The sequence below is a fragment of the Mercenaria mercenaria genome, chromosome 7 (assembly GCF_021730395.1).
Source record: "Mercenaria mercenaria strain notata chromosome 7, MADL_Memer_1, whole genome shotgun sequence".
NCBI lineage: Eukaryota > Metazoa > Mollusca > Bivalvia > Venerida > Veneridae > Mercenaria > Mercenaria mercenaria.
In genome coordinates, this window is record NC_069367.1 from 14,484,489 (window position 1) to 14,496,837 (window position 12,349).

At 35.7% G+C, this 12,349-nt stretch overlaps 1 protein-coding gene across 1 annotated transcript in view; it reads left to right on the top strand.

Moving 5' to 3' along the window:
* The window catches only part of LOC123556042 (neurotrypsin-like), a 34,412-nt gene extending 22,338 nt beyond the window's left edge, over positions 1-12,074 (top strand). The window contains exons 4-9 of the mRNA XM_053547046.1: positions 2,723-2,907; positions 3,465-3,600; positions 7,469-7,617; positions 8,146-8,290; positions 8,570-8,748; positions 11,905-12,074. Of these exons, the coding sequence (XP_053403021.1) occupies positions 2,723-2,907; positions 3,465-3,600; positions 7,469-7,617; positions 8,146-8,290; positions 8,570-8,748; positions 11,905-12,074 (964 nt within the window). The remainder of the gene's footprint in view (positions 1-2,722; positions 2,908-3,464; positions 3,601-7,468; positions 7,618-8,145; positions 8,291-8,569; positions 8,749-11,904) is intronic.
* The last annotated feature ends 275 nt before the right edge of the window (positions 12,075-12,349 follow it).

Genomic DNA, 12,349 nt, shown 5'->3' on the forward strand with positions numbered 1-12,349 from the left:
TACTTAAAATAACGTCAACGTAAAAGCTTTATTACACTAGTGTTATGGCTTTATTTCACTCTCACAACGTCAAGTATGTGATAACTTGTCTTATTGTCACATTTTAACTACAATAACTTGAGATTCCAACAGAATGCGTTCGTAATATGTGTACTATGTGATAAATACAGGGAACGTAATTTGAATAATACATTCATTTATGTAACAAACTGATTGAAAGTGAACAGAATTTCGATTGTCTTGGTATTTTTTAAATGTATACTATCATAATGTAGTTGATTTGGTAAGTTTACGATTTACTTGTTTATTCTATAATAAACGTGAGCAAGAGAAATCTTAACATCTTACGCCTTCAGTACAGATGAGTGAAAGAGACAAATTTCTAAAATGTTTTAAAATTATATCTCATGCTGTATACTTTATGCCATGAAGCTTTGAATGACATGTGAGGTTCATTGAGATGTAGAACACCGCATGCAATGTATCTCGCATAATTATGCTATTTAGATGTCACTGTTGTGTTTAATAATTGTATGAAACTTAATTATGCTCAACCAAACGCCGTCTACACTGCTCAAAATATAGAAAATAAAATCTAATTCGATAAGTGAAACTTAATTGAATATGATAGAAACCACGATGCTGAATTAAAGTACTTTAGGATATATGTGCATCATGCTTATGTATTCTTTAAATGCTACAATGATTTATTTCATCTAAAGCTTAATGATGATAGTGTTTATATTTATGAAGAATGACAGTTACCCTTTTCATTCTGCATTTCAATAATTACTTTCTTGTATGTTTTCTCCCATGTTCATTCGTTTATCTATTTCTTCTTATTTCATATTTCCAAGGAGTACATTATACTTTAACTACTTTGTCATCATGTATTAGTTTAAACTTTACTCCGTCAATTCATCTGTACTTTCTGTGAATGTCAATTTCTAAAAAATATCCCTGAAATTGGTGGAGGCTGCCATGTTGTGTACTGAAGCATGTAGAAATACATCCATTTTCATATTGCAATGCAGTATACTTCTATCATTTTGTGTAATGTGCATTGATAGGATGTTAGAAACATATTTTATTCATTAGCTGTCACTAAAACATTATTGTACATTTTTGTGAAAGAAGTCCGCACATTTTGTTAGTTCAGTCGCGGCGTAAATTTGGAACTTTCAATCACCTGCATTCTCTGTTTTATTGGCTCAGTTACATTTAATCTACCCAAATATTCTTTATTGTTTGATTTGCTACCATAAGAGATATGTCTCTGTGTATTTTTGCTCACATTTTGTTGCATGTCTTGATTTCGTAAGTTTATTTGGTAATTCCGCTAAGCGTATTTTAGGAAGAGATGTTCTACCCAACTCTGATTGGGAAATTCCTATGTGCAATCTTAACGATTGAGACCTCGCTCCTAAAATCCTAAATGGATCAAAGCTGACAAACAGAGCGACGTATCTCACTTTGGTTAGGACAGTTGCGAAGGCACTATTATGTAAATTCATATGTCAATACAACTACTATACAAATCGTAAATCATTTAGTAAGTGTTTTAGGAATATGTCCTAAGTATATGTAAACAAACTACAGATTCAATAAATAGCATTATTTATGTACAACTATAGGTATAATAATATATGAAATAGTTTTAGTAAGAAGTTTAGGGAATAAATCTTAAACTTAGGAGTTTATTGTTTTTAGGACTACAGTCTACTATTTACTAAGGCAACTGTCCCATTTGAGAGCTGACGAACTTCATGATTATTTAGGATTTAGAATTGCTATTTTGATGATATATGTTCGTTATATTAATGCATTATTGCGTCTGATACAGAATACTAAAACTGATATCGTTGTCGATTTCTATTTCTTAAGTAATACTACGGCTGGTGTATTGAAACAACTCTATCTAGTAGTCCACTTTATAGCGTACTCCAAGGGGTCAGGATGCCTTATTGAACTACGCTACAATACTGCTTATGGGGTTCGTTGAAATGTATGTTATTTATAAGTATTTTCGAACATTTGGACAAGAAACGGTGTTCCTTATATTCGATATTTCAATATAACCATTTTATTTTACATACAACAAAGAATGGTTTACATCTAGACAATTGAAATTGTTCTGTATAACCGGAAATTCATTATTACCGTATTTGTTATAGTGGCAACATTGTATATGTATACGTACCTGCATGAGGATACCCATAAAACGAAAAATAAAAATCTCCCTCGTTCACAGTCGCGTTTTGTGATTTGAAATTTGGCCAACGGCGATTGGTTGCTTTTCCTCAGCCAATTCCCATCTTTGCCTGAAATAAGGTTGGGCTATAGGGGAGCTGCACATTACTTCATACAGATTAAAAAAAAAAAACTCTTCCAAACGAATCCTGCTGTTACTTAACTGTTTCCAAGAGATTTTCGTTTAGCTTTAAATGTTCAGTTCTATAAAATTACACAAACATATGTTCGTCAGAGGTGCACATGAATGCACCTTAATGCGCCATGTTTCACAGTGTATCATTTTATTCAACTCGTTTAAGAAATTCAGCTCCGACACTTGCTGAGAATTTATATCCGAGTTGCATCTGAGTAGATGCCACAGTATTGGTTTTACGGTCGCTAAACTACACAAAATGTCAAATTTGTAGGAAATCATATTTTATCTTTCCTTCAAAAGAGTTTATCTCAGGCATGAATGTTTATTTTACAGTCAGTTCGGTTATAGTTCTAGTTGGACACCAATAGAAAACTATACAGGACATTCCTGGCTGGATGCACTTGAATGTTTCGGAAATGAGACTACTGTTGATCAATGTATGAGATCCAGTTGGAGTTTTAACATTTACAAACAGACATTATGGGATTTCAGTTACGGCAGCAAACTGTACTGTACTGGTAAGAGTTACATAAACAATCTCATCTAAATTTGGTTCTGTCTAAGATAACCCTCATTTTCATACACGCATTCAAGAGAACATTTATTGAGAAAGAAAATACTGTTCAAAACACCATAGCTTATTGAAATATTCTTTTTAGAAATCTACAGATGAACTTAACTATTTTCTTTCGCTTGGTTCAATCTCGACCTACAATATAGATACTAAACTAATGATTATGTTCAACACAATCTTGATACGAAACTAATGATAAGTTCAACATCGATCTGGATACGAAACTAATGGTTATGTTCATCATCATTCTAGACACGACACTTATGTTTATGTTCAATCTCAATCAAGATACGAAGCTAATGGTATTATTCAACATCAATCTAGATACAAAATTAATGGTTATGTTCAACATCAAGCCAGATACAAAACTAATGGTATTGTTAAATCTCAGTATAGAGACAAAACTAATGGCTATGTTCAATCTCAACCCAATTACGACACTAATGGTATTGATCAATCTAAAATCAGATACTAAAAAAATTATGTTCAATCTTAATATAGATACGAAACTAATGGATGGGGAAACGGAGAATACAGGTATCGTCTACACAACATTTTCGGGGAAGATTTATACCATTTGTTACGATGTCTTTGATATGAATGCAGCTAATGTTGTGTGTAACCATCTACGATACAAGTATGTTTTCTTTCTTTCTTTAAATATGGTTTACTCAGACTGGGCATTGTTTTATTATGTGAACAGCTTTGTTTAAACTAACTCGTAAGTCACATGCTATTGATAAATTCTTAAATATCCTGAACGAAACAGCTAACCTGCCATTTGTTGTTTGTGCTCATATCTTAAAGACAATATATGTTGTTATTTTCAAATTTAGCGTCTGCTAAGAACAATATGTTGTTTAAAATATCAGTCAGGAAAATCAAATAATCTTATAAATTGACACATTTTACGACTTCAACCCACTTTCAAAACTTAAAGACGATACATCAAAATTCTAGAATGTACAAACCACTGGCAACAGACCAGAAGAAAGTACGACTACACATGTTGTTCCTTGCCCCAAGGTTACTATATTTAAGAACCATGGTTATGAACGGGAAAATGTACTAAACCATTTCTAACCTAAAGGCGCAGTTCGGTAAATGGGTACCGTACGTGATAATTTATCTTCTATCCTGCACATTAACTCAATATGTGATGTCGTAGAAACACTCCGCATTTTTTATGTTTTCGTTAACGTTACAGGAAAACATGGATGCATTTCCGTAATGAACTTCGATCTAGACAACACGGGCGTTTGTACATGTGACAAACAAAAACAGACTGAATGTAAATTATTCATACTAAGAATGATGTATAAATGAAGAAATCATAAAGTGGTTCTCATTCGTTAATTTATTCAATTCTCTTTGAAAATTTATGTTGCATATACACATTCAGTTAAACAACGACTGACATATATTTTCATAGCAGACAATCAGAATAATTTTTATGTAGAATTTCAAGAAGTCGTTTAAGTAGTTTTTTAAATATTTTCAATGTAGCAAATGACGACATAGCCGTTTTATTTAGTGAGCATGTATATGTATTAAGAATTATTTTTATGCGTTTGTACAGGTATAAACCATATTGGGAGTTCTTGCAAATCCACGAATCTCTCTAGCGATTCTTGAGTGAGTTGCAAAAGTCACAATTGGTTTATAACAGTACATACGCTTAAAAATAAGAGTTCTTCTGTTTACAATTTCAGAGAAACTAGCAACAAAATAAGTGGTTTGCTATCCATTAGCACTGGCACCAGACCAGAAAGAAAAAGGAACTATACCCCTATATATACTTTAAGAACCATGGTCTTGAACGGGAAAAATGTACTAACTCATTCCAATCATTCATTTCTGCAGTTCGATTAATGTATACCAAGCACTGATTTAGTTTCAATTGTGCGCCAGTCACATTTTCTCAATATTTCATATTGCAGAGATGCCCCACATCATTAATACTTTCGTCAACAATACAGAAAAAAAAGAACTTGCGTGAACTTCCATAATAAATATCCGGTCAAGAGTAGTGTGCACATGTTACGCGAATTGTAAAGGAATAAAAACAGAATGCAAAATAATCACAGTTAAACAATAAAATTCGTAATGATGAATGAAATTCATTTAATGCAACTTATACACATTTTAGCGTACACGTGTACTTAAACGACATCTGGCATACATTTTCACTTCAGCCAATAAGAATAATTTTGTAATCCAGACTGGAACATCATTAGTTCGGAAGTTCATTTAAGTATTTTTTTTGTAACGTTGATGAAACGTGTAATAAATTCTGAGATATAAGGAATTTGACCTGTACACAATGGAAGATAAATTACCACTCGTTCAATATCTATAGTACACATTTACCGTTTTAGATGAGAAATGCCTGATTGAAATTGGTTAGAATATTTTCCCGTCCATGACCATGTGTCCTAAAATAGTATACCCATGGTGTAGGATAAAACATATACAGAGGTGTTTTCTTTCTGGTATGGTTCCAGTGTCTATGAGCATCAGATTATCAAAATACAGAATAACGATCATTTAATATTCTTAATAGAACAACCCAAAAAGACACCACCAAACTCAACTAGTAAAAAGTACAGTTCCTGGCTTTAACTTGAAATCGTTAAACCTAACGAAAAAATTCTATAGTTGTGTCGATTCAGTTTTTGTCTTTGCCGTCTGAAAAAAATATACTGACGAGATCAAGTAACGCCTCATCGAAAGTCGGCGTTATTTTCGTTACATTGTTCGAATCATTTCAGTCCATTGTTAAATTCATGTACCTGCTCACGTTTCCTCGCACAACCCGTATGTGCCAACCCTGTGGTTTTATTGAGCGAATTTTACATACTAGGTACATTTGTTACTTGACATACGACCATATTTTCAGAGATTTTCTTAAAATAAATCAGTTTTGATAAAGCCGAGGCTAAAGTTCGAAGAGATGTCACAAGTTTTGGTCATGCTTGATATGCAAGTCGTTAGTCGTTTTAACATCTCTTGGTTGACAATACTGCGTCATGTTCGACGTGTCAAAGACACGGGAACGCTTTTCGATATACCTCGTTTAGGAAGCGTCAGTACAGCAGGGCAACTATATCAACGCCATTTTATAGATTTGTGACAGCTGAATCCACGTCACGTTCATTGTTAGGTAATCGTAGACAGTCTATAAGTCGACATACAGTGAGAAATCGGCTTAGAGAACGGAAAACTATCTGCTCCACGCCCTACTGTGGTCTAGTTCTTAAGCTTCGTAACCGTCACCATCGTCTAATTTGGACCCGCAATCATTGCGGTCAGCATTTGAAGAACATAGTGTTGATGCATGTTTCAACTTGTGGAACGCCGTCGGATATACCCGTGAACGCTAATGTCATGAACGCTACACTGAAAATTGCAATCTGCAGCGCAATCAGACCATAGGTTTAAGCCCAGCTCGTCTTTTGCAAAGATAATCTTACAGTGAGGCGTTACATAGACCAACTATTACGTCATCTGGTTGACCCTTTATTCCGTCAACGTCAAGGCTTGGTTTCAGCATGACAACGGGCGACCTCTAGTGAACGTATCACGAGGAACTTTTTTAAAGACGAGCAACGTTGATGGTTTTCATTGGCAGGTGTGCTCACAGGACTACTATTGATTGAACACGCCATAGATTATTCTAGACGGCGGTAAGTAATACGTAAACTTTAACCTCAGCCTGACAACGTCCAGATTGATAGCAGCGCTCCATTAGGAGTGAGCCAGAATCCCACTTTATCTACTACGTAACTGGTGCGGATCCGTGGAGTGACGTTTGCTGCTGCGGTTGCACTTAGAGAGGTGGCCGCACGCGCTTAAGATTGTGTCAGTTAAATTCCTCTGATCAGTCTATTTAAAATCAAGATTTGAAATATAATGCGGCTGTGAAATGTTGTATTAACAGTTAACCATAAATTCTTGTAAATCACTGAATTTGCGAATCAAATTGTTCATTTCTTATTTTGAATCACGGTTAACAAAGCACTGTACAATTAGTTTGCATGAGGCGTTATATTTTCTCGTCAGTGTACTTCTGTTTTTGAAATTTTGTAATCGAATCTTGAAAGATTTTTTTTTCAAATGACGCTATTTTGTGCACGTATCTTGGCATGACGTCAAATTGCGCGCTATCTTGCGGAAAGGCGTATCCTTGATATCATTACGCCTATGTTGTTTATTTTGATATATATTTATCTCAAAAGTGATCTTTTAATCAGTCGGACGTGATTGGTTTATAAGTTTGATATGACGTTAGATTGTACGCGCAATCTCATGGTAAGTGTTACCCTTGATATCATTACGCAAATGTTGTTTATGAATCTTTGATTCAATCGGACATCTCTGGCTGGAACGAAAATGAGGACATAAATTTCCAGCTGAAATTAAAATTATCATGACCAAAGATTTATGTTGTTAAAACAATTGTAAAATGATATAAATGACGTTTTGTTTGCTTATACACTTGCTAGTGGGGCAGTGAATTTCAGTAGTGGTGAACCTGGCTCAACACATATATATTACAAAAATCTAATCTGTGGAGGAATTGAAAGTTCATTAACACAGTGCAACACAACCAATGATATAAACTGTTCCAAAGCTGTTTATATCACATGCAGAGGTCAGTGTTTTATTATTTTCCCAGCATGATTTCTTGCTATCAAGGTTTAGTTTTACATTTCTTGTGAGTTGTTGAATACGATTACATCATATTGAATTTATTAATGTCTATTGTGAAGCACGTCGTGAAACTTATATTAATCACTCTCGACATTTAATTCTCGGTAGAATCCTACTTAAATGTTGAACGCCAGCAAAGGGAGTTACTGGTACCTTTTTTCGCTTCTTTGGTATAACGCGGCAAGGGATTGAACCCACGACCTCCTGCACTGGAAGCGGACGCTCAGGCAATAGGCTAAAGAGGAGGTTAAACTTATAAGCCAAGATGACATTTACTTATACAGCTTAATAAAGAAACCAAAGTTTAAAACCGTGGTCAATAAATACCATAGACTGGATGCTTATAAACTGATTTTAGCCATGATGTCTCCTATGTATATCATAGCTGCTGTAGTAATAATAATTGTAAAAAATCATGCATAGGACCAGCCTTGTCCTTCTTGATGCATAGTACTATTGTTAACTCTAGCCGTACGTTTCACCCACCGGAACGAGTACAATTATGAGGGAGCTGTCGAAATTTACCACAATGGATCTTGGGGATTCGTTGGTTCTTCTCAATATAGTTTTGATGAAGTAACAGCTACGTACCTGTGCGAGATATTTGGTTTTCAGTATGTAACATTTGTTTCAATTATAGACTTTTATACTCGAGATTTTTAAGACAATAGCAACTTATAAACTTTGTTATCAGGAAAAGTACTACTAATTTAACGTACATTTAATTAAACAAAGCATTAAGATACAAAAATACAAAATCTTCGTATATAGAATATATAGACTCTGCCCATATTTAGATCAAACGTATATCTGATAGTAAACATATTGACTGTAGATATATACGAACTGATTGAAAAATGACTTTGTATTTCATTTTTTCAAAATTGTATCAGAAATGGCGCCTTCAGTACATCTGATCATCTTTTGGAGACGTATTACGGAAAGGCTTGGCTAAGTTCTTTGACGTGCAAAGGGAACGAGACTCATATAATGCAGTGTGATCGTTCGGACTTTAATGTCGTAACTTCTGTGAGGCTTACATATAAGACAGGCACATGGCTTCATTGTTTTGGTATGACTTTGGTTTCTGTATTCGTTTTTGCAGCATCAATGTCATGCTCCCCGAAAGATGCACGGTTCATTCGTCCCGACATTTTTATCCGGAGTATCCATCAGCAACCACTCTGTGGAATTTAGTGAAACTTCATAGGAAATTTTATTCATCATTGATATACTAGTGCACTTTTCATATCCGGTTGTCCAATACAAAACAGATACATGTAAGCTTGGCATTAATGTAAGATTTCCCTTACCTAATCATAAACGTTTCTTTTTTTTAATTTGCGGAGGGGTGATGCATGACTAAAATTTGTGTCTGCTATACGATTGAGTAGACACACGTTTTTTCAATATGTTGTCCATTAAATCCACTGACACCAGACTAGCAAAAATGCCTCTGTACATGTTAAACCCTACACTAGGTATAATATAAGAACCATGACCATTACCGGTAAAATGCACTAACCCATTACAAGCGTACATTTCTCAAATAAAACGCGCAGTTCGATGAATGGGTAACAAACGTATTGAACAAGTGGAAATTTATCTTCCATCTTGCACAAGTCATATTTCTCAATATTTCATATTGCAGAGATACCCCGTATATTTTATGCTTTCGTCAACGTTACAGAAATAAGACTTGCGTGAACTTCCTTAACGAAAATCCGGTCTAGAGGTCACAACAATGTGCACAAAAAAATGCAAAATATTCACAGTTATACAGTAAATCTTAAAATGATCATCTTAGAAATGTTTTTGAACAAAAACAGAATGTTAATATTCACAGTTAAACAATTAAACTTAAAATGATGATCTTAGAAATGTTTTGAATCTGAAGTCATACATCTGTTTTGTTTATTTTTTTCTCGTTGCATATTTATGCTACAAAAACACATTTGAGAGAAACACGTGTACAGAAGTATAAACGATGACTGACCTAAATTTGCACATCAACCACTCAGAACTATTTGGTAATCTAGACCGGAACTTAAACAGGGAAGTTCATCAAAGTTTTTTTTTCTGTAACGTTGATAAAAGTATAAACTACGCATTGTTTCTCTAAGATAATAAATACTGAAGTAATGTGACCGGTACACAATGGAAGATAAATTACCACTTGTTTAATATCCCAAGTACACATTTTTAGATGAGAAATGCGCGATTGAAATGGGTTCATGACCATGGTTTTTATATTATACCTAACGGTAGGTTATAATATGTACAGAGGCATTTTCTTTCTGGTCTGGTGCCAATTATTATATAAGGATAATGTAACAACCCGCCAGCCATTCTAGTTTTAACTGATGAGTCCATTGCAAAAACTTGAAAGGAAAGGAATATAAGTTCGTTTCTCTTTTAGATCACAACACTTTTTACCCTGAACACCAAATATTTTATCATAAACATATATAAGTAATGAAGAATGGGCCTTATAGATTATATGTTAAGCCCATTGTTACATATATTCACTGACAGTGACATTATTTGTAAAGGAGGTGCGGGAATTGAGATTGAATAAACAGGAATAATGTCATTAGTATATAATAGAATGGTTGTTACAACAGTAGCTGTGTACGGTTCGCGTAGATCAGACAAGATAACAGATGATGCATATGTTATGTGTTACCAATAAAGTAATGCTACTGCGGTATAATTATTTTAGTCTGTTTTGTTTGTTGCAAAATCACACTGACAGGCAAGGGTCATATTTCGAGTTTTCCGCAAACTTTTTCAGTTCTGTATGCGCATTATTTCAGGTATTGACTGGCACTTCTAACAATTCCCTTCTGCAACCCGGCTATATCTTTGCGTCCTTGAAATCTATCCGTGACATGAGGTATGGGTTTCACAGACAGCTAACTGCATTATTTAGGGAAGAAAGCGTAGCATATTATAATAATTAAGGCATTAGTTTAATTTTCATGTATAACAAACTATTCTAGCATATGACTGCAGTTAGTGTCACTTTTCGGCGGTGTTTTAACAGGAGAGAAAACGTGTGTTAACAGAGATATTCTCGCGCTCACGTGCTGTTATAATACTTTGGTATATATTCACGTTCCGTTGCAAAGCGTAAACGTATTACGGCCCAAAAACGGATAATTCGGAAGGAAATGACGTCAGCGTGAAAAAAAAGCAACATAGACTTTCCTGCAAATTTCATTGAAAGTTAAAGAAATTGTGGGATAATAATTATATTCATTTGCTACGGTTTTACGCGTTCTATGCTAGAATAGCGCTAGCGCATACTCTTTTCATGTTACAACATGCGTTATCTATGGTGGCTGATTCTGCCATTTCGCGTTTTCGCCCCGCGACCCCATCGAGCGAAAACACGAGAATTAACAAGTTAAAATGGCGGGGGCGCGGGGCGGTAACTCGCTATTTAACGGGGACGCGGAGCGAAAACAAACACGATAATTGTCGGGGGCGCGGGGCAAAAACACGATAATTAGCGCTGCTTAAACGTCGAGTTTTCGCACCGCGCCCCGACATTTCAGTTACTAAATGTCGTCCCGCTATCCCGATAATTATCGTGTTTTCTCTCCGCGCCCCCGCTTGATAGCGAGTTATCGCCCCGCGCCCTCGCCATTTTAACTTGTTAATGCTCGTGTTTTCGCTCAGTGGTGTCGCTGGACGAAAACGCAAAATAGCAGAAATGAGCCACCATAGTGAATGGTGATGGGAATATCAAAATGTTTTTGTGTTTTTTTGTTTACAGAGCGCCTACGCCAAAAAGACTGGTCAGAAAACTCGCTATTTTGCAGGGGCGCGGAGCTAAAACAATATTATTATTGGAGTCGCGGGGCGAGATTTAGAAACTGGAATGTCGGGGGCGTGGTGCGAAAACTTTGACGTTTAAGCAGCGCTAATTATCGTGTTTTCGCCCCGCGCCCCTGACATACCAGTTACTAAATCTCTCCCCGCTGCCCCGCTAATTATCGTGTTTTCGCTCCGAGACCCAGCTAAGTAGCGAATTTTCTATCGCCCCGCGCCCCCGCCATTTTAACTTGTTAATTCTCGTGTTTTCGCTCGGCGGGGTCGCGGGGCGAAAACGCGAAATGGCAGAAATCAGCCACCAAAGTTATCCCTTCATATTAGTATCTTATTTAATGCACCTACGAGGCCGTATGTGTCTTGTTCTTAATTAAGTATTTGTTTTCTTCAGACTTTAATATAAGATCCATACGACTGGTAAATGGGTCTACGTTTTATGAAGGCAGAGTTGAGTTAGATGTTAATGGTCGGTGGGGATCAGTTTGTACATATTACATGCTTTCTACAGAACTGAAGGAGTCTGCCGCCGAAGTTGTGTGTAAATACCTAGGTTTTTCGTAAGTAAACAAACACACGTTCAACCTGGACGAGAAATAATTAGGCTGCTCTTCGATGAAGGGGGGTATATTGTTTTGAAGATGTCGGTTGGTCGGACGATCCGCCTGTAGACTAATTGGAGTCCGGATGATAACTCATAAACACTTGGGCTTAAGAACACGAACGTAAATGACTGGTAAGTGACCCATAATTATTTGTTTTATGTCAGTACGTCAAACGTCCAGTGCACAGTTACAAAATAATTTCTGATCCTTGTGCAGCTACTAATGCATCAAGGG